At 35.5% G+C, this 22899-nt stretch overlaps 3 protein-coding genes across 3 annotated transcripts; all 3 read left to right on the forward strand.

Annotated features, from left to right (window-relative positions):
* Positions 1-1595: 1595 nt before the first annotated feature.
* LOC141843230 (THO complex subunit 6-like) lies at positions 1596-11041 on the forward strand. The gene is made up of 13 exons (XM_074731275.1): positions 1596-1875; positions 2962-2993; positions 3083-3193; positions 3358-3434; positions 3569-3614; positions 4083-4143; positions 4830-4883; positions 4991-5071; positions 6213-6252; positions 6983-7092; positions 8613-8723; positions 9616-9735; positions 10492-11041. Exons 1-13 carry the CDS (start codon positions 1645-1647, stop codon positions 10591-10593), a joined length of 1176 nt encoding a protein of 391 aa, XP_074587376.1. The 5' UTR covers positions 1596-1644; the 3' UTR covers positions 10594-11041.
* A 1868-nt stretch (positions 11042-12909) lies between these two features.
* Positions 12910-13842, forward strand: LOC141843410 (uncharacterized). The gene has a single exon (XM_074731480.1). It carries the CDS (start codon positions 12910-12912, stop codon positions 13840-13842), a length of 933 nt encoding a protein of 310 aa, XP_074587581.1.
* A 5019-nt stretch (positions 13843-18861) lies between these two features.
* Positions 18862-22221, forward strand: LOC141843376 (uncharacterized). Its single transcript, XM_074731453.1, has 7 exons — positions 18862-19355; positions 19514-19599; positions 20561-20639; positions 20713-20772; positions 21376-21500; positions 21609-21680; positions 21934-22221. Exons 1-7 carry the CDS (start codon positions 18915-18917, stop codon positions 22034-22036), a joined length of 966 nt encoding a protein of 321 aa, XP_074587554.1. The 5' UTR covers positions 18862-18914; the 3' UTR covers positions 22037-22221.
* The last annotated feature ends 678 nt before the right edge of the window (positions 22222-22899 follow it).

Here is a 22899-nt window from a genome sequence, read left to right on the forward strand (position 1 = left end):
ATAAGAAATACACAAATAGAACAGAATGATGCACATAGGATAGGCGAAAATAAACTGGGTGTATTCGACTTGGCGTATTTGGAGTCTTCGGGTGTCGGGTAGACTTCGGCTTGACATTTTCCTATCACTAGACATTCATTGCATCTAAGATAGGCATGTCTAACTAGACATGTCTAACATAGACATGTCTAACTTACATTGATATGTCTAACTTATTACTTTTTCTGCTATTTTACATATGTCTAACTTACTACTTTTTCTGCTATTTTATTTATTTTCCTACTATTTTAGAGCTTTTCTATGTTTATTTTAGGCTAAAGTGGGAGGAGATTTTGACATGCTTATGTTAGCACTGTCTATGTTAGATATGTTTATGTTAGCATTGCTCTATGTTAGACATACCTATCTTAAATGCAACGAATGCCTAGTGGTAGGAAAATATAATGAATGTCTAGTGGTAGGGAAATGCAATATATGAATGTCTAGTGGTAGGGAAATAACAAAAAAAGTAGTAAGTTAGACATGTCTATGTTAGGCATGTCTATGTTAGCACTGTCTATGTTAGACATGCCTATGTTAGACATGTCTATGTTAGACATACCTATCTTAGATGCAATGAATGCCTAGTGGTAGGAAAATGCAATGATTGTCTAGTGGTAAGGAAATACAATGAATGTCTAGTGGTATGGAAATGTCAAGCCAAAGATGCTTACCCGACACCTGAAGATGTCGAATACACTTAGCCTATCTTCGCATATCCTATGTGAATTATTCCTAATAAGAACACATATACGTAAGAAATACTCAAATAGAATGGAATAATGCATGTAAGATAGGCGAAGATAAACTGGGCATATTCAACATTTTCGAGTGTCGGGTAAGCATTTTCAACTTAGCATTTCCTTACCACTAAGCATTTATTGTATTTTCCTACCACTAGACATTCATTGCATTTCCTTACCATTAGACATTTATTGCATCTAAGATAGACATGTCTAACATAGGCATGTCTAACATAGACAGTATTAACATAGACATGTCTAACTTACTATTTTTTTATTATTTTACATATGTTTAACTTACTATTTTTTTTGCTATTTTATATATGTCTAACTTATTACTGTTTCTACTATTTTATTTATTTTTCTGCTATTTTAGAGCTTTTTTGTTTTTATTTTAGGCTAAAATAGGAGGGAATTTTTTTCACTTATTTGTTAGGAACTAAAGGAAGAAATTGAAGCCTTATTGAAATACAAAAGTTTTTTTTTTCATCCTAAAATATCTTTAGTTTAATATTATTATAATAGATTTAATCAAAATTATTATAAATTTCAAGCGAACATTTCTTTTATAAAAAATGATTTAATATATATATATTTAAATTAACAGATATTCTTACTTAATTAAAATCGATTAAATATTGTTGTACTTCAAACTATTCACGTAAAAACACAATTTAAGAATAAAATTTAAAATAAAACGCTGCCGCTACAATGGAAATGAAAATAAGCGACATTATTTTTTAAATATTTTTTTCTTTCTTTTAAACACTAATTAAGTAGTAAAAAAATGGGCCCTGCAACCCAAAAGCCGCCCTCCCGCTCGTCGCAGTTGAGGGAGAAGCAACGGCGGCCTACGTCGGCGATGCCGGAAATGACAACAGGACAGGGCGGAGCTGGTTCAGACGCTAGGGGTTGGGACGAAGAAGGCTACAAGAAGAGTATTCTTCGGGAGAGGGAGCTGCGATGTCGAACCGTCTTCCGGACTGCCTTCTCCCCTTCGTCAAACCCTAACCCTGAAACCCTCGTCGTGGCCTCCAGCGATGGTTCCTTGGCTTCTTACTCCCTTGCCTCGTGCATCGCCTCCATGTATCAGGTAATCGATTCTGTTCTTTTATACTGCGATGTTACCCTGACGTAGAAGCTGTAAGTCTGAATGCCACATCGCGGTACGTTTCTTGTTATGAGGTCTTAAAGCTTGTTTTCTGTAACTTTTAGTTTCTACCCAACTATCTACTACTCGCACGATGGAAAATGGACAAATAGGTCGAAGAGGAAAAAAAAATTGAAAGGCAATAACACTCCACTTGCTTGGTAATATAGATTTTACTGGCGTCTTAACGTGGACATAAATTTGGAGGCGGGAGCATCCCACGCACTACAATTTGGCACGTTTTATTGACCTTTTGTTGGTGTTATAGTTCGAGTTGTTTAAATATAAGTTAATAGCTTTGTATTGCAAATAAAGAGTAGAAAACATGTTAGAACTATATATTTTAATGGAAATTAAAGCTTCTACATATTATAGATGCTCTTACTGGTCATAGTTGGCCAATAATAGCAGGTGTGTCAGTACTATGCTTTTGTTATTAATGATGCACTGAAAAGTACAAGCTTCTGTATATTTGCCTTTGCAAAGTTTTGATAATTGATTCCTAATATTGTTGAAACTTGAGTAAATTTTCTTTTAACGTGGGTTACCAAAAGATTGGAATATGCATTCGATGAGATACAAAGATTGGATAGAGGAAACATTTCCTAAGAGGAATTTAGGAGTTTTAAATAGGATTTGGCAAGCAATAATTTCAACACATTGCATGTTGGTGAGTTATTTTCTGGGATGCTGGTTAAAATTTATTGCTTGGATTTAATTGGGTGACTGTGGTTGGGGCATTTTTATCATCTTCAGGATTTGTGAGTGTTCGGGTTTCTAGTTTATGGGCCATTTGTTCAATCGTTAATAGTTCTGTAAAACTGGAAACTGAGTCGAACCAAAATTATAGTTATTTCTCTGTTTTAAGAAATTTTAGATCACCTCATTTTGTTACTGATTTATGTGGTTACTCTTTCCTGGTAAACATGCATGATATCATCTTAATATGCTAGGGCAGGTTTATCTAATGCTATTTCTCCAAGATATTTTTTCACTGATCTTTTTCCCTGTCTCTTAATTTTTTTTCAGCACCCGCAAGTAGATACAGTGACCGAGCAGTGGTATGCACGTTTTTCCTCTTAAATTATGTTTGTGATTTATGACAGTGTCATTTGTTTCTCACTTAATAGTCATTTGCCTTTCAAATCAGGGCTGCAGCAGATCCATTGTTAGCAGAGCCACATAGTATTATTCAAGCACACAAAGGACCCATCTATGATTTGAAGTTCTATAGGCATGGAGATGACTGCTTGCTTTTCAGGTCTCTGATTTAATGATTGTTATTATCTTTTTTGCTTAGCTCCTTAGCTTTGGCATTTCTTGGTTATGAATATCTATGAGTACATATGATGGGCATGCGTCTTAGTTATGCCCTTGATTGACGATTTTCTTTCTACGTTAGATATAATTGTCTATATCATGCAGCTGTGGTGATGATGGCCGACTGAGGGCTTGGAATTGGAAGGAATTGCTGAGTTCACATATTGTTGCAGATAGACAGGGTATGAATGTGCGAGATGCCACTTTCTGAAATCTTTGGTAATTCATTTTTTTTATCCTTACAAAAATCTGTACGATGCTCTCAGGAAATATGCACTGCTTTCATTTGCTCTATTTCATTTTTTTATCCTCACAGGTAATTCATTGAAGCCAATACTTGACTTGGCAAATCCTCAGCATGAGTAAGTTTTCTTCAATATTACTTGTTTTTGAGACAATTTTAATGTTGTTATTTGATTTCAGTTTATACAAGTGAGATTTCTGAAGCACGACATCTTATTTGTGTAGTTGTGCTAACAAATTCATGCATATTTGTTTGAAGTATTTTCAAATATCTCAGTCTAAGCTTTTTTAGTTTAGGTTTCAATGCTTAAGCATTCTTTGATAGTAAAAAAAATGTACGATAGATTCATTTTATAATGAAGGTGTCCCACTCCAGCTTTGTTGAGCAAGGTTGCTATTTTTAGGTAAACACTTTTATTTTACCATGAATTCACTTTATGTAGCCTCCTATTCTTCCTTGTGTGATTTTGGTGCATACAAGTATTTCAAACTTCAGAGTTTTTTTTCCAGGTTTTCAATGTATGTGTTCATCTTTTTATTTTTTTTGGTATGATGTGAAACATTGCCTTTTCTTTTTCTCATTTCAGAGGTCCTTGGGGTGCTCTATCTCCAATTCCTGAGAATAATGCCATCACAGTCAATGAACAGGTTGTTGCTCATTTTCTTTTCTTTTGTATGCTTCATTTGTGTTTAAGGTATGTTCTGGATTAATGATAGTGGCAAAATTTGGATGATTGGTTTACCTTTCTGAGATAAGAATGCTGTTGGATGTGCTTTCTAGAGCCTTAGGTGGTTTTGTAGTGCATTTATTACCCCTTCCTCTCATTCTTATCTGAATCTGAGCACTCTTATGACAATTCGTAAACTTGTAGTTATCTCACCATTGGAAGTGCCTCAATACTCACCACTTTCATTATACCATTCCTGTCAAAGATAAGGTGTTCTAGTATTGTGAAAAATGTTACTTCTATAATATATAAAATTTGACTCAAGCTTGGCATATAGGTAGATGTTAACTTCATAGTTCATTATGCTTAGTTTTTAGTTTCATGCTAAGTTGGATGATTTTTATTTTGTTTGGCAATATCTTTACTCTGCATGGGTTTGGGATTTTTATGCGTCTTAAGTATGGGCTTAGGCATTACGTTTTGACCTGAATGATGAGAGAAATAAATTTAGGCTTGACTTGCCCATCGCTTCGAATGATCAGTTCTACTCCTTTCCACCAATGGTAAGTGTCATAGGTCATGACCACACTTTCCTTTAGATGTTAATCTTGGCACTAGAAGTTGATTTGCACTACAAAATGTTGGTGATGAACTTCTTTGAAATAGGATGGCTCGGTTTATTCAGCTGCTGGTGATGCTCGTGCATACTCATGGGACATTGTATGTATCTTATCCACCCTCAAAGGGATTTCATTTTTGATTGTTTATATGCTTGATTTTTTTTCCCGTTAAAACCTTTGATAATTTATGAGCCTTATTGCATTTAGGAAACAGGGAAACAAAAAATGGTATTCAAGGGTCATGTAGACTATTTGCATTGCATCACTGCTCACAAATCTAGCCATCAGGTTGGTAACCCATTCTTTTTATTTGTTGATTAAACCCCCATGTTTTTTTTTTATTATTGAGCTAGTTAATGGAATAAGGGATATTTTCCCTGCTTTAAGTTAACATAAAAACGATTGATACATACAAAGGCTGGAAAAATAAGCTACACTAAAGGGACATTATTTTAGTGAAAAATAACTTAATTATGAAAAATATTTTTTGGAAAATAAATTATCTTCTTCTGGTTGAATGCGATAATATATTTTTTCTTTATTTGGTGTACCAAGAGGAAAATGTTTTAATTAAAAGTATTTTCCTATGTTTGGTGCATATTTAAGAAAATATTTTCCTTCACTCAAAATGTAACTTGCAAGCATGATTAGAAAAATTATTCTGTTGATTGGCACAACTGAAAGGCACCACTGAAAACTTCTTGAGATGCAATACATCTCTGGTTTTGTTCCAATTCCTTCCTTCTCAAAATGTAACAAAGAGTTCCATACTCCTTTTGTGAGCAACCTCTTTCCTCCCTCCCTCTATGATTCTTTCTTCCTGATTCCTTCCTCTATAAGCAAGGACATCTTGAGGGACTTGATTTTTTGTAGTGTACATAAAAATAATTATTGTTTTGCAAACTACTATAAAATATAACTGCCCAAAAACATTTAATACAACTTGTGCATCTTATGGATGGTATGCTCCTGATTTGCATATTTATTAAGAGAAATCGATAAAAAAAATTGCCACAAAGATTAGTTTACATCTACAAACTAATGCATAACAAACAAATGTTAACCTAAGCTTTGTCTTACTGAAACAAGGGAACAAGTGTCTTATGAAATTTTTTCAAAAGTTGATATTCATAGTAGTTAATCAAAGATAAATATGATACATGTAATGAGGCGACACCTCAATATTCATAAATGACACTGTAAACTGTGCATGCCCCTTTTATTTTGTTATTCATTAACATAAATTTAATTCCTTTACAACATGGTTTTACAACTAGTTCTACAATATTTCATCTAATGCCTGACCTTTTCAACTATAATTCTCTGGACACCAAGTTTATTCTCTCCACTTAGACATTTCATATGCTTGTTTTTTACATCTCAAGCACTCTGCGTGCTAACTTGTTTTTTTATGCTTCTCCCTTGTAAGATTATCACAGGTTCAGAAGATGGAACAACACGAATATGGGGTGAGTCAGAGACTTAAAGTATAGCGCTGTAGAATTGCCGACAATCTATATATATACATGTGCAAAAGTCTTTAAATATATACTTGGGATGAGACAGACTGAAACAATAAAATGTATTACTGTTGGTAAAGCTAAAATGAGTAGTCCATGCTCAATATTCAATTTGTAGATGATATTTTTGGAGTCTGACGAATTTCCATTGCATGAGCTCTCCCAATTACAAATATGCTTTGTCACTCCGAGTTTGAGATGCAGAATTGGTTAAGTGCAGTTTGAGAGAAAGTGAAAATAAGATATCTGTATTGATTACTGAGAGTTCTGGCTTATGCAAAGTAATCTTTAGGGCTACTCAATGAACTCTTTTTTGTCTTTAAGACTCCAATGAGGCTACATTGGTTGCCTAGTCTTCCTTTGCAAGGGGATACAAATTTACTTGAATTCTGATGAGTAATTTTTAATTCCTAAAATCATTTGGTATCAAACATCAACTATAGTATCTCAAAAACCTCAAGTCCTTGCATATTTGGTTAGCTTGGAAGTGATGGTGAAAAGCTTAGGTAGAATGAGGCAGATTGAGAAGGTAAAGGTCGTAGTGGCTGTCATCCTTTTGGCAGTCAGAATATCAGAGAATAGCTTGATACATACTTGTACATGTAGTTTTATGTTTTTCTGATCATGGATATGTGAGATATGCTGATCTATACCACTCTTGAATTATTTGATTTTTTAGATTGTAGAAGTGGATTATGCACTCAAATTATACATCCTGGGAAGAACTTCAAGTCTGAGCAGTCTTCTTGGGTCAGTTGTATAGACATTGATTCAAGTGAAAGTTGGCTGGTATAATTTCTATCGTAAAAGCATATGCTATTTTCTATTTTTATGCATTTGAGAAATTATGTTATTCTAGTTCTAGTTTCTCCTTGTGCAGATTTTAATATTTAATTAAAATATATAATACTTCATGGTTGTATAGCAACATTAATTTTTTGTTGTACATGATTAGTAAGACGTGTTAATGAAATTTCAATGATTATTTTATATTTTTTATTGATTCAGAGTAAAAGATTATTCAAGAAATATATCATTATTTAAAGTTGGAGCTTGTTTTATGTTTGACTATGCTAAAGATATTAGATTAATTGGGCTATTGATTAGGTGAGTGTAGTCTTACATTAGTAGTTTTTAGATTAAAATTTTATCATGTCTATGCATACCCATGTATTGGTTTTCACATGTTGAAACAATATGATATTCATTTTCCCAAAATTCTAGATGGTGTTAACTCCTTTCTAAGATTATATTTTTGCGGGATTCAGGAACCACGATTTGCTTTCATCCCTCAAGCTTCTGTCATTCAGGTGATCATGCTTTTAAGGCTCTCATGGTCAATCTGATTTGCAGGTGCACTTAGCCACTTGCCCTTAGAAATATAAAGATCTCACTTTCCTACACCTTGATGGATACTAAATTCATCAATGTTCCTCCTTTGCTCGTCATCAGTTAGGTCATCATTGCAGCGCCACAAATAGAGAGCATCCCATTAAAGAGGGCGAGGACAAAAGGTTGTGGCAAGAGGAGAGATCTTATTGTCCTCCCTGCCACAAAGCCCCCGTCAGCCTCTACCTTACACATATGAGGGCCTCCAAACCACGTAAAGCAAAATGCAGTGTTAGAGTGTCTTGTATTTACTGTCTTTGATCCTCTGCGATCATAGTTGACACAAACACGAGTGCTACTAACATCTTGTTTGTGTTTTGAATTTTGGGCACCGTCTATTCTCCCTTCTAGTCGGACCATCTCTATGATCTAGATTCTACAATTGTTACATCTAAGATGCAAAATTCAACCCATCATATGTTCCATATCCCTATCCATGCTTCATGCCAATTAGATATACATACTGGTAGATTGGTGGGTGCCACATGCTTCTATACATTTTATGAATGTTAATGTGTACACCATATCTAAATAGAATTGAAATGCAAAATCTAAGTGGAATTCCATTAATGAAAGGGGGTTTTATTTGTCGAATCTTTAAACATGATATGCCCCACAACAATTCTATACTATGCTGATTGGTTTGATCCAAATCTGTTGTTTTGCCTAAACCAAGATAAAAAAGCTCTAGATAAATTGAACTGTGAGTAATCTTCTTTATGGTTGCATAGTTGCATATGGATTTAAGGTATTTGGATTGTGGCTGCCATTTATTTGTATAATTAATCTTCCTGAATTGCTTTCCTGATACATTTTTTAGGCTTAATTATTTGCACAAAAATATGTTCTTTTAGTTCTGAACTGTGACATACCATTCTTTTTGTACAACAAATGAAAGGTTTTGCAATGCTCCCTTTCAGGCTTGTGGAACTGGTACTGGATTATCAGTTTGGAGTTTGCTATCCTATGAATGTATCTTTAGCATGGGCCATTTTGCTCCAGTGCAAGATTTGCTTTTTGACAATAACCAGGTAAATTGCTACATATCAAAATATACATGCTGAGCTTCATCTTGATATGTGATTGACTACATGAACCTCTTCAAATTAGCTCTAGGAACTTTAACTCTTGTTAGTCCTATTTGTCTTTTGGAATCCCCTGACATATGCAATTTTTTTATCAATTGTTACCTGGATAGACAAATATCCTTTTCTGTTGAATAAAAAATTTTGGTACTAGGTGTACCATGCTTGTTTTTTAGCACATGAATTACATGCACTTAGCAATATGTGAGTGTTATGTGTGTTGAACCAATGGACATGGCACAGCTCACTATGTTGTGGCATTTGTAATTTTAAGTTAATTCATTTTGAATCTAAACTTTCCCTTTTTTGCTTGTTCTGGTTTGGACATATCACATGTACGATATTCTGCCGAACATTGAGGATTTTGTTCCCAGCTGTGTTGAGGTAGGTAATATAATGTAGTGCTGGAAGAAAGATTTATGAAGTTTTTTCAAGGTTAACTTTTAATGTATCATCCAGAATTAGGTCAGTTTTATAGGCTATCATAAGCACTTTACTAGTTATCACCAAAATTCTTTTTCATGTTAAGCTATAAATATGATAAATATAGTCATAGTCACCCTGGCCTAGATAAGGAGGCTTCATTTTGCTTATGGTTGAGCTAGGTGTCTGCTTTAGTCCTTTTCTAATTCGAACTGTGGAATTAGTGATAACTAGTGAAATGAGAAATATGTGTTCATTTCCCAATTACCTTAAGATCCATGTAGCTGACCTCAAGTTATCTTTTCTTGTGTAAATTTTAACTTTTATCTTTTCCAATTTATTATTTATTTTGCACATTCTTATGATTGGTTAGTTTGTGTTCCTATTGATTTCTCCTTTCCTTGTCACTATTTAGATTGTCGCAGTTGGATCGGAACCTGTGCTCACTCGTTTCAGTATTAATGGAACTACTCTTTCACAACTAAAATGTGCTCCTCAATCTGCATTTTCTGTTTCACTTCACCACCCTTCTGGAGTATGATTTTGCCCTCTCCTTTTAACTTTCAATTTTCTATCTAAAAGATTATGTACTTGTCTTCTTAGTTATTCTAGAATTCTTCGGGCATGGTCAATATCGCCTTCTACGTAGGCTTGCTTTTGCTAATTTCAGTCTCATCATTATGTTGAATCTTTAAATAACATGCTGGAACCTCACATTATTATTATTTTTTCAAATTACTTCTCTTGAGCTGAAAATGTTTTTCACTATTGCATGGTTCCTCAACTGTATTTTTAATCTAGTATCATTGCCAAGTGAAGATTGAAGAGTATGGAGGGACAAAAGAGTTGTATAACATTGATAAAAACAATAGGCTACATGAAAGTAGAATTTCTCCACGTGAGTCTGAACTTAATCAAATTCAGTTAAATGAGTTTTTAACAATCCATTTTATACGGTTGCTTGGTTAAGTATTTGAACTGCATTTAAGGCATTAGCCCTTCAATTTACTTCTATCTAGACTTAACTTTGAACATTGGTGTAAGCAATAGATTTACTATCTGTCTAATGTACCAGATAATCCATAGAAATTGTAGCAAAAAAGATAAATAAAACAGAGGTGATATAATAATGACTGAAGATTGTCAGAGGTCCTTAAAATGCAAGCCATTTGATCTTCTTTGTTAGCTAGCATTAAAAAATACAGTCCCCCGTGCAATTTTCTGCTAATGTCTTACATCTCTTCCATTTTTTCCTGCTGGATTATGTAAACTATACCTGCTTGATCTTCAGGTTATAGCTGTTGGTGGCTATGGAGCTCTGGTGGATGTCTTAACACAGTTTGGGAGCCATCTGTGCACATTTCGTTGTCCAGGCCTGGACAACTATTCATGAAATATATGTGTTCCCTATCTATCAGTATTTTATATTTCGATGGTAATTGCACTTTGGATCCATCTTGGTGATTACACCTGAGAGTTTGTTGCAATGTGCACAGAAAGTGTTTCTTTTGCTTGGGCCAGTTATCTCCAATGGAACAGGCTAATTATCTCGGTGTATGCTACTATGCTTGGGCCATTATATGTCGGCGAGCATTTCCATCACAAGTGGTTCCTATAATTTCCAATTGGACAACTTGTGGAAATAACTTCAAATCATTATGCTTTTGGTTGTCTGTATTTGCATTTAAATGCATAAAATGAACTATGGTTCGGACCAATGCTTCAAACTGTATATTTGTTAAGGTTAGAGGATGAATATTTCTCGTGAAAATTGAGTTGAGTTGATGCAATGCCAAGTTTTGAGTAGAATGTTATTGGAAACATATTTCCTGTGATTTGAATGAATGCCTTTTTGTGATTACTTGTGGAAGTTCCTCTCTTCATGAAACAATTGGATAGGGTTATTCAAGGAAAAGATAAAATAATCAATATGATCGGAGGATTTTCTCACTTACGGTTTGATTTAACTATCTTTTTCTTATTATTATTCATATTTTAATTTGAAAAACACAGTGAATTTATTCACTCGTGTCTACAGGTTAATCAGGAGTAATGCTAAATATTCGTACTTTTAAATCAGTTTGCTTATTCATTTTAATTTAGTAGTTGAAATGCATTGAACAATGCAACTCTTGGAAATGCTGAGCAAATCTCAATACCAAACTTCTGTGCCCTCATTTGAGCTGGCAATATAATTACCGTCAACATCTGTGAATTATTTTATTTGATTTTTTTTCTGCATAGCAGTTGCAATCTTTTTTCAGCTAACACGATTCTGATTATGTTTCTCCATTAATTTGTCAGCGTGCGATTCAACTTACAACTGTTAGATCCTTGTAATGTGCTAATTGCAACGCCTTCCTTTCAGCTATTTCCAGCCGCAAAGGTATGTATCCATTCTTTAGCTGCATGGTCCAAATTTTCCAGCATTAACTCATTCTGTACAAAATCAAATTCTCATCGCAGTATTATTGTGATCTTTGGCAGGATTATAAAATTGTCCAGTATAATAATTGGTTTCGTGGTTGTTATTTCCACCAATTTACGTAAAAATTGTCTCGTCTAGTCTATGATTTTGTTTACACGTCAATTCGGATCAGCTTGGATCATAAATTTAAGTTGAACTCTTTTCTAACTAATGCTGTTTTGGCATTATAAAATAATTGACTATCAACTTGTCGTGAAGTTGGATTCGCACAACACGAAGAAAAAGCAAACTAAGGTATGCTATCAGACTCCAAACTCTTTCAGCAAACAGCATATGAATTTTGAACACGTACTGATTAGCACAACAAGGAAAACAAACAACAAAGTAAGAGCGTGTTGAAACTAGAACAAGGTATGTTGCCTCTCAGCTCATGCACGGTCTCTCTGAGGACCATCTCCATTGTGTCTTACAGGTAATAATATATCCCGGATCCTGAAACAGAAAGGTGACACCACTCAAGGTCAAAGCCTGAAGCGACCAGGGATGATACGAGGGCCGCACTGGTTCATCCAATTTTTGGGTCAGGGATGAGATGATGAATTACACCCCCTTCTTCCTCGCCATGTTTAATTTTGTTTATTGTTTTAATACAAACTGTTTTGCTTTATTAAGCCCACCCAGCTGGAGATGAAGATGGAGAAAGATACGACTGTTGCAACTTATAATCTGAACAAAATCTTCTTTCACGTTCATATATGGACGCATATGATAGACTGGATGAAATAGAATTTATAGTTTGTTAGAATTTAACAAATAAATATACAGAAAGACAATGATCCTGTATACCGTGACTGTGTATGGATATATCAATTACCTGCATTGTACGTGCAGTTTTCTCCTTTAAATTTTAATCAAAATATATTTGTTAATGAAATTAAATCTCCCTCTCATGCTTTTTAAACAAAGTAAATCCTTTAAATAACACTTACTCAACTGAACTGTTTCATCAAATAAATTAATCGCGGAGTACATATATAGAGAGAACAAGCTGCAGAAGCTATAGAGAACTAAACTAGATCCCAGGAGCATCTCTTCTTCTGCTTTGAACTCTTTCATCAATCACTTCTTCTACCAGTATCAAGAGAGACGGATATGAAGAGCTAGAAGGACACCAAATCATTAGTTTTTGCAAGGTATGCACATTCATTTAATATGTTTATTCATTCACCAGGTAAATCTTGATATATTTTTCTGTATGTGAAGAATATAGAATCAATTGCTATGGATTGTTTTGGTTGGGAGATGAATCCAGCGTACCCTGTCCAGTGGAGCATTGAAGGCTGCAACCATTTTAGCGACGAGTTTGAGGTGCATGAACTCCAACGGATTCTCCTTAATGCTTCGTCAAGAACAAGTTGCGATTTTGACACAGTGATCATCAACGGTGAGTCATCTGTTGATAATTCAACTCCATCGCAGTGCTGTCAAGCAGCAACAGTCATGTCGGCACCAGATTCAGTTCTGATCATGAAGTCAGAACTCGGTCGTAGACGAGTCTCCGACGACGATATTTCAGCCATCTTTTCGAGCTGCAAGAGCGGTAACATTTCCCACGAGGGTCCATCCGAGTTGATCCCGGCGGAAGACTTGGCTTCTTCCTCAAGATCATCAAATTATGGCGGCGGCAAAAGAAAGTTGGATCAAGCAATCAAAACCCCCGCCAGCGTCATCAGCTTCGTGAAGAGACGGAGAGTGGAGAAGCCCACGGAGAGCGCTGGTTCGACGACTATAAACTTCGTTGTGAGCGGGGAACGTGAGGCCGACGAGGAGGCGATCATGCAAGTGAAGGAGATGACCTACCGTGCGGCCGCGCTGAGGCCAATTTGCCTGGCGGAGGCGACAGCAGCCACAAGAACGGTGCCGAAGAGGAAGAATGTGAGGGTATCAAGCGACCCGCAGACAGTGGCGGCGAGGCAGAGGAGGGAGAGGGTGAGTGAGAGGTTGAGGGCTCTGCAGAGGCTGGTCCCAGGGGGCACCAAATTGGACACTGCATCAATGCTCGATGAGGCTGCCAACTATCTCAAGTTCCTCAAAGCTCAAGTCAAGGCCTTAGAAACCCTAGATAAATCTAAGTTCAATCATCAACGCCATGATGCAGGAGTACTGAAGCAAGCTTTTTCCATGCAAAGCTTTTCTCCCTTCTACCCAAATTAAACCCTAGATATCATTTATGTCGACTTCACCATTAATTAGCTAGCTTAGGGTTTAAGTCTCACATTCCTAGCTAGTTGATCTCTTAATTTTACTAGATAGTAGTACTATATATATATATTCTCTTATTGCTAATCCTCAGCCATCCTTTTCTCAGATGCTAAAGTGCATGGCTTTTACCAGCTAGCTTTGAGTGGCCTTTCCCATGCAAACCCTGAATCAAGATTATGATCGATAGAGTCATGAGTGCCTCCTTTCTGTTTTCTTTAGGGAGAGCTTTAATCCATCCAGGCTTTTGAGGCGCAAAGGCTGCTGCAAGAGAATCATATGACTATGCAAGAGAATCCATCCAGCCCAAGTCCTACTTGATTAATTTTCTAATGTTTGAACTAGCTTTGGTAAAATGAGATTTTGGGGCTCTTGGAAGGGAGAGACATTCTCTTTGGGGGCCAGAGCTAGTGGCATGCAGAGAGGAATGTCACGTCTCCTTTAATTCCAGCCAAGCGTGCCCTGGAGAAGGACACCAAGGTGTTGGCAAGCACTTGGTCGACCGGCATCTCAAAGAGGACATGCATGGCTTCAATTCAATATCGTACGTCTTGAATTCTGTAGATTGAGGAGTAGGGGTGCAAACGAGTCAAGCCACTCATGAGCTGCTCGTGAGCCGCTCGGTCAAAGCTCAGCTCGAGCTTGATTTTGACCGAGCTCGAGCCGAGCTCGAGCCGGCTCGTTTAATATTCGAGCCGAGCTCGAGCTCCTTTAATACTGGCTCGATGGCTCGTCGAGCTTTTTTGAGCCCAACTATATATGTATAATATATTTTTATCTATTCATGTGAATATTGATAAATTTAGGTCATTAAGTAATTAATGATAAGTATTAGGGATGAAGTTTGAGAATAATTATGTTTTGACTTTTGATGTCCAGTAATTTAATTTTTTTATTAGAAAGATAGATAATTGTATTTGATCAATTTTATGGGTGAATTTGATCAAGTTGTTAAAATTACAGTAAAATAAGCTCAAGTTATGATTGGCTCGAGCTCGAAAGCTTGCTTTTAATTCGAGCTTTTCGAGTCGAGCTCGAGCCTTGGATTAAATGATCGAGCCGAGTTCGAGCTCAAATTTACAAGCTCGATCGAGCTCAAGCTCGAGCCGAGCTAGCATAAAACAAGTCGAGCCGAGCTCGAGCCAAGGCTGGCTCGAGCTCGGCTCGACTCGTTTACAGCCCTATTGAGGAGCATTGGATATTCTAGCAACTTTTCTTAGAGATGGTTTAAGTACTTCAGGTGTGTTAACGGAGTATGATTAAAATTTTTAATCGCAAATTAATGACGGAGCTAAGATATTCCATTGCTATTTTTTATCATTAGCTATCGATTTTTAAAATTGATCGCAAGATAACTATTGATTAGTAATCTGGTCATTAAAATTTCACTGTCACTTTAATCTATGACCAAATTAAAGACTAAAATAAAATTTGATCATTAAATAAAAATTAATTAAAATTTTCAATCATAAATTAACAAAGAAACAAATATATTGATTGATATTTAAAATCGATCGTAAAATAATACCTAATTAGTAATTTTTATCATTAATTTTTACTTTTATTTTAATTTATGATCGAAATAAATTAATGACAGATTAATTTTTTCAATTGCAAATTAATGACGGAATGAATAAAGACATTCCGTCGCTAATTTTTAAAAATCGATCGGCAAAATAAAGACTAACTAGGCATTTCGATTGTTAAATTTTTGACTCTCTTGTAGTCAACATAGATCCTTCCTCCTTTGCATAGTAACTGCCTCTTCCCCTTCGTCTCTTCCATTCTTCGACAATGACAGATCCGACCCCAGCAGCACTGCATGAGGCGGTCGTGGCCGCCGGTTGTCCGCGGCCGGCCGACCCGGCATTGTGTCAATTTTTGTGAGTTTAGAATAAGCTAACAGTTGGCCCCTTGTATCACTCGATGACAACGAGAGTAACTCCTTGAATAACACGATCAAATTATTCTTAACGCACTAAAATTACTAGATCACGTACCAGCTCAAGTCAGACCAGTATTAAGAATAGTTCTTTTAAGAAACAATTTTAAAATTAATTATATATATATATATATATAATTAATTAATTAATAAGTGGCATTTCCTCACGGTAGCGGTGGTACCATGTCCAGCAGATTAACAACGGATGGGCTTTAATAATTAAACAGGTTAGATTTGACGTTAATCTCAGGTTCTATTATACCTTAATTAATAACCTGCAGGTTGTGATGGAATTATCGATTAACCTTAACATTTATTTTTAAGAAACTAAATCAAAAATTTTGAAAATTATTTTACCTTTTAAAAATCATAAACTAATTAATTCCATTTCTGTCCCTCAGCGATTTCTACCCGATCAGTTTCAAGATCATAATCATTTGTGAAGAGATAAACCGAGAAGTTGCAGTTAGGTACGATGCAAAAAATTACTATCTCAGCTTCATCAAAATTCGACTCTTACCTACTTCAACAAATCTATTCCATCATAATCAAAATTCAATTATGCTATAGAGACATAAATTAATTAATTTCGTGTGATTTCTTATGGTAAAAGAATAATTATAAAGATCTATTTTGATTATTAATGATGCCTATTGGTAAAATATTAATTTTATATTGGTTAGAACTTAGAATAATACGATGTAATCATTCGTCAATATGATTCACTATTGCCCCTGGCGAACCCTGATGGGAAGTCATATATATATATATATATTGCTTACACACGAAGTTTTTAACTCAATATGTGTCAAAATGCTATAAATATTAATTTATAAATGCGACAAAATATAAGAGACCGACTTAATATTGTTGCATGATGTTCAAATAATAATAAACAAATAAATGAGGTATTTTACGAAATCGAAATAATTAAACAAGTAACGCGGTGGACCAGCTGGCACCTGTCGAAGACAGCAGGTCACGGGTCGGATTAATAAATATATTACCCGATCCGCTAGGCTACCCATTCGGGCTATAAATATACCCGCTTCCTCGTTCCTTTCATCTCCGCCGCCTCCCGCTTGCTTGCTTATTCTTCTCTGCTCCTGCTTACTCTCGTTCCGAGACCTCGCCGTAGTTTCAATGGCCGCCTTCGGAGCCCAAGCCCTCGCGATCTGCCTCGCCGTGGTTTTCTTCGCCTCGTTCCTTGCAGGCGGAGCCTTCGCTGCCGAGGCTCCCGCCCCCTCCCCCACTTCTGCGGCCTGTGCCGTCTCCCCGCCGCTCGCCGTCGCGTTCATCGCCTCCTCCGTCGCCCTACTCCTCGGATCTCTTCGCCGTTGATGGATCCGGAGTGCGCTCTGATTGATGGTCCTCGCTAGGGTTGGATTCGAGTCGATGTATCTTTTTCCCTCTTAGATCTAAATAATGTGATGATGATCCTTATTCGTGGCTGTTACATGTGGATTCTAAGATGAGAATACGAGGCTATGGTATATAGATGCTGATAGTTGGATTTGTTATTGAGATGCGTGGTGTTATTTGATCCTTTCCTCTTGATCAATTGTTGTGCATGTTTTGGTGCTTTGGATGAATTGATTCCTTGCACGCCCTAAAAATCTCAACGCCTCTCTCGATTCCTTTTCTCCAATAGCCAAAACACAGTTGAATTGAATGCAAAAAAAAAAATGACTCGAGACGAGATGTTTGATTCCGTAGTACTGGAAATTTTGTCACCTCGATTGTCACCTTTTAATCCGTCCTTTTCATTTTCTCGTGCACAAGTTTCCTTTCTTAATTTCTCTTCGAAACTCACGATCATTGCTATATTTTAACCATTGAGAATGTGCGGAATTTTTTTATTTATTGTTGCATGATTACCTTCATTTTGAAGACGAAGCAATCGTTCTTTGATCACCTAACATAAATTTTAGCTTATTTGAGCTGGAATTACGTCGATGTTTCTTAACCCATAATCTTGTGTTTGAATTGATTTAATTATATAAAATTGTATGTTGAAGATACATTCATTCGTCTGCGGAGTTTTATTTTTTACAAATCTGTCAAGAATGTTTTGGTGCATGATCAATACAATGGTTATTTAAATAGTTTGTACCGAGAAACAAATCGGAGGAATAAATAAAAAATAAGATATTTTTAGGATGCGTTTATTTTTATTGAATGAAATACATATGTGATAAAGTTATTATTTAAAAAAATAAAATTATAAAATGAGTGAATTTCTTACCTAAGATCGCTAAGGCCAATTTATCCTCTGATACAAAAAAGTTGATCGGAAGCGAATTATCAAATATTAAAAAATTTCATAAATAATTTAACTAATATAGCTTATAGTGTTCCTCCCCGTTGCCATGTATGGCCAACATGGAACCGATTTGACCGTTGACTTCTTGTATTTATAGTTAAAATGGTTCGTGTGTCAAACCTTAGGAGTATATGCAAAGGATTCACAAACTTTTCGAGTCGGTTCAAAAACATATTTAATTCATATTTTAATATTTAAAATTATTTAATTCATATTTAATCATTTCATAATTCAAATTAAATTTGAATCTATATTATTTTATTTGATTGTTCATAATTGCTTGTGAGTCATATTCGAATCGAATTATGAGTGTTTTTTATATTATTTTAATTTAAATATATTTAAATTAAAGTTTAAATAAAAGCAAAAATTATTTATATTTTTAAGTTTTAAATTGAATTTAAATATTATATATATTTTTTGAATTCAAATTTAAATATTAATATTTTCATATTATTCCATTCGATTTCGTGGACCCCTTTACTTGCCCCTATTCTAACCTAAACTTATAGAACATTCTTTTATTATTATTATTATAATTTTAAATTTTTAGAAAAAAATAAAACCAAGTGAAAGAATTTTTTATGATTACCATTAATATTTTGGATCGCTTGGTCTACATAACTGCAAAATATTTGATTCGGTTTCAGTCGAACCGAACCGCAATCCAGATCCAATCGAACACATTACTTTTCTGCTTGTACGAGTTGGGATACGACAAGACGACGAGACCTTTATCGCCGTTCGCAAGCCGCACTCTCCATGTCTTGCCTCCGTCTTCCCGTCCCGATCGCCGGAACCGGCGCTGGCATCTTCTCCTCCTCCTCCTCCATTTCCTCTCTTCCAAATCTCTTCTATTTTGTCGACTCTAGAAGGCAACTCCGCTTGCCTGCCATCGCTGCCAAAGCTAGACCAAATAAGCGGGACAAACCCCTCCAAAAACCCTTGGAGGTTGCAGGCTCCGAAGAGGAGGCGATAGAGGTAGACGAAACAGAAGGACGAGGAGAGGAAGGTTTCGATTATTTCCCTTCTTCCAATGAATTTAAGGGGGAGCAGGAGGAGGGAGAAATGGAGGTGGATGGATTCTTGAATTCTTCAAGTGGATACAGAGGCAGAGGTAATGAAGAGGACTATGATAGAGATCCAGAGCTGGGGGAGATCCTCGGTAGCTGCTTCGATGACCCCATGAAGGGCCAATCTCGAGTAACACACTTTAATATCTCATCCAATTAGGGTTTAGGGCTTATTGTATTGACAGAAAAGGGGGGGGGGGGGGGGGGGGGGGGGGGGGGGGGGGGGGGGGGGGGGGTGTGGAAAATCTCTTACAGTTCTAATTGGTCTTTTTTTCTATATATTAATAGGTTGAGGAAAGAATAAGAAGGAAGAGGCACAAGATTTTGCAGGCCAAAACTGGGTCTGCTAAACCAATGAAGATCATCTTCAACAAGTGAGTGACTGTCAATGCCTTTGGCTACTTGCTAATCACATTCAATAACACTCGTGCTGGATTCTTGGGAATTCTTACCTTGTGATATCGAATTTTTTTTGTGAAACACTTACAATATTTCGGGTTAGGTTGAGGGCATGAGCCACAATGTGCACAGCTATTGATTCTAGCTAACTTATACTTAACATATGCTATTACTCAGAGTCTCTCATGTTTTAGGGGACCTTTTTTCCCTTCCTTTTTAATCAATAATACACTAAACATTCATTTTATTCCAAAAAATAATAATGCATGGATCTCCTGTCTTGCAAAATCAGAAGGTGCAGGACAAGAAAACAATCAATCTAATATATCTCAATTGTCAATCAATGTGGAATACCTTCCTGTACGAATGAGCATAGTGTAACTGCTCGATCATAACTCAACAACATGAGTTACTGCTGCTTTAGTGCAAAAATGACCACGCATCGCAGCATTATGGAAATATACCTCAGCGTGGGCAGAGCATCTTGACACGGTATGGATGTGTTTAAAGATGGACACTAGAATCTATTAATGATAAATTAGATCAAATAAAGATGAAAGCATGAGTGAGAGAAGGATACTGAACAATATTCTATTAACTGCACATAAAAGTAATTTGAAAGATCTGTATGTTATTGGTAATATATTCTTGTATAAAGTATCACGAGATATAATTCATATAGCCAATCCAAAATAGTTGTGATTCATGGCTTTTTGTTATGTATATTTCAGTAAGTTATTTAGCTTAAAACTAATATACGGATCCAAAAGTTTTGAATTGAATTGAGATTTATAGATTTTGTAAACTACTTTATCTAACCAGGTGCTTCATTATGCCATATGATTCTTCCCCAATTTCTCATAAGATGATTTAGTTCCTTCTCATTTTTTTAATTCCGTGAAACAGTTCTAACTTCTATAAGTTGATCTGTGTCAGGTTTGATTTTTCGAACTCCTACATATGGTTTGAATTCTACAATGTTCTGTTAGCAAAAGACGTTACTTTAATCTGTGATGTAAGTGTATCATATGAGTCTTCATTGACTTCATTTAGTTACTTCTAAAAAAGATGAATAATTGTGTATACAGACTATTCGATCTTGGCATATAATTGGGCGCCTTGGAGGATGCAACTCAATGAACATGCAGGTACAAAATTTGAACAAACTATCTAGATACGGCTAGGCATGTGCATTTTCAATTGTCTAGTATCCTCAATATTCTCGACAGCTCATATCAGTCTGACAATGTGATGTTTTATGAATCATGTGCTTGACAAGTATTCAGTACTGTTATATCAAAAAAGTATAGAGTTCTAGTGGGTTATAACTTGAATTCCATGATCAAGGAACAGAGTTGTACCTTGTTCTTTTCATGATATGTTCACACTCAATGAAGAACATAATTGATGCATTGGTTATGTTCTACTTTAGTAGAGCGAGGAAAAAGTATCATCATCCAACACGTTTTGGATTTTCACTCTGTAACAATCAGAAGTGAAAAAGACTTGCTACAGCTCGCATGATATTAAGTAATTCAAGTTGGTAAATAGGAGCTGCAAGTATGCTACATATTCAATGTATTTAAATTGGACTGAGCACTTGGGTTCATAACTCTGATTTGCAATTCAGCTAGAAAAGCAGACCAACTTAAAAAGTAAATTTGAGGTTTCGATTGGATTCCTAGTATCAAACATATGATTAAGATTTTTTATTCTGTTCTATTTTATTTTATCTTTCAAAATATATACAGTTATCACAAGCACCGCTTGAGAGTAAAAGACTGAGTTATGATCCTATTCAAGGAGCAAATGTTACTCCAGCAACATTTTACAACATTGGTGATCTGGAGATTCAAGACAATCTGGCACGGATATGGTAAATCAAAATCTTTTTTGCATTCTTGAAATCCTTCTCAAGTAGCAATATTTTCGTACGTAGATTTATACATATATTTTATATGAATTCTCAATATGATATTTGCAGGGTAGACATTGGTACCAGTGAACCTCTGCTCCTGGATGTCCTGATTAACGCATTGACAAGCATCAGCTCAGAGTAACCTCGAGATCCTTATTCTTCATGAACTCTAAATTTCATTATATATATTACCATGTTATTCTTTTCTCCATGAGAAATCCCTCTCAGCAGCTAGTATTTCTGACTTAAACTATTTTGCTAGTTCTTTTATCCATTGCCGACAAAGAGATGAAAATTGTCTCCTCCAACCATAGCTCTGATTTTTTTGCACACAGGAAATTCCTTCTTTTTACCTACCTGATTAAATGATCTCTGGCTTCACTAGATTCAGTTATGTTGGAATCAAACAGCTAATGTTTGGAGGGTCAGAATTTGAGAATTGGAAGGACGACTTGACATCGGAAGATGCCGGTTACCACGTTCACAAGATCTAATATCTGCTTATGGTGATCTCGGGTGGAACAAACTTTTTTTCGCGAATATGTTTTCGGCATAATGGCATGTCACTACATGGTTCCAACGATGTTCATGAGAATGAATAGGAAACATATACAAGGACAAATAGTTCGGATTGTTGTTTTATTTATTGTTCTAGGTTGAACACATCGATGATTGTTGATTGTTTCGGAGTTCATAAGTTCTGACTTTTTCTAACAGTCGGGTGACTAGCTCTTTTAAGCTAAGAGATGATAGTCGTAGAAATTGCAAGACATTAAATATGATAAAATATTGCAATGGGAGAAATGAGCAATTAGGGGTAAAATTGTAAAGAAATGTCGATGTTTGAACTCAGCAAAACAGCAAATTTTGACACATGAAGGCATTTCATTAAAAAAAAAAAGAAAACAAAGGTATAGTAGTAATATATATAATTATGATACTTAATTAGTTAATACTAATGTATTTTTTTTACATGTATAGTAGTAGTATAGTATAATTATGATAATATAATATAATAGTAACTTGATGTATCTATTAGTAGAATAGAATTGATATACATTCTAGAAAAAATTGTGCGTATAAAAATTAACTAAAATGAATTAAACGAGTGATTCACTTCCATTGGATACAGCTCTCCGATTTTATATATGAAGGGAGGTTTGCATCATGTTAACTAATTCTTGATTGACATTGTAAGCTACGTTACTTATTTGGAAAAACAATTCTTGATTGAATCGGATTGAATCTAGCTAGAACAGCTGTTAAGATTTACGTACGTTTAGATACAATCTAATTCCAAGAACACCACCTAAAATAGTAAAATTATGTACGTAATGATGTTCATTTATTACTCAAA

Source organism: Curcuma longa, chromosome 12 (assembly GCF_044706935.1).
Source record: "Curcuma longa cultivar G26 ecotype Majalengka, Jawa Barat chromosome 12, ITB_CL_G26_1.1, whole genome shotgun sequence".
NCBI classification, from domain to species: Eukaryota; Viridiplantae; Streptophyta; class Magnoliopsida; order Zingiberales; family Zingiberaceae; genus Curcuma; species Curcuma longa.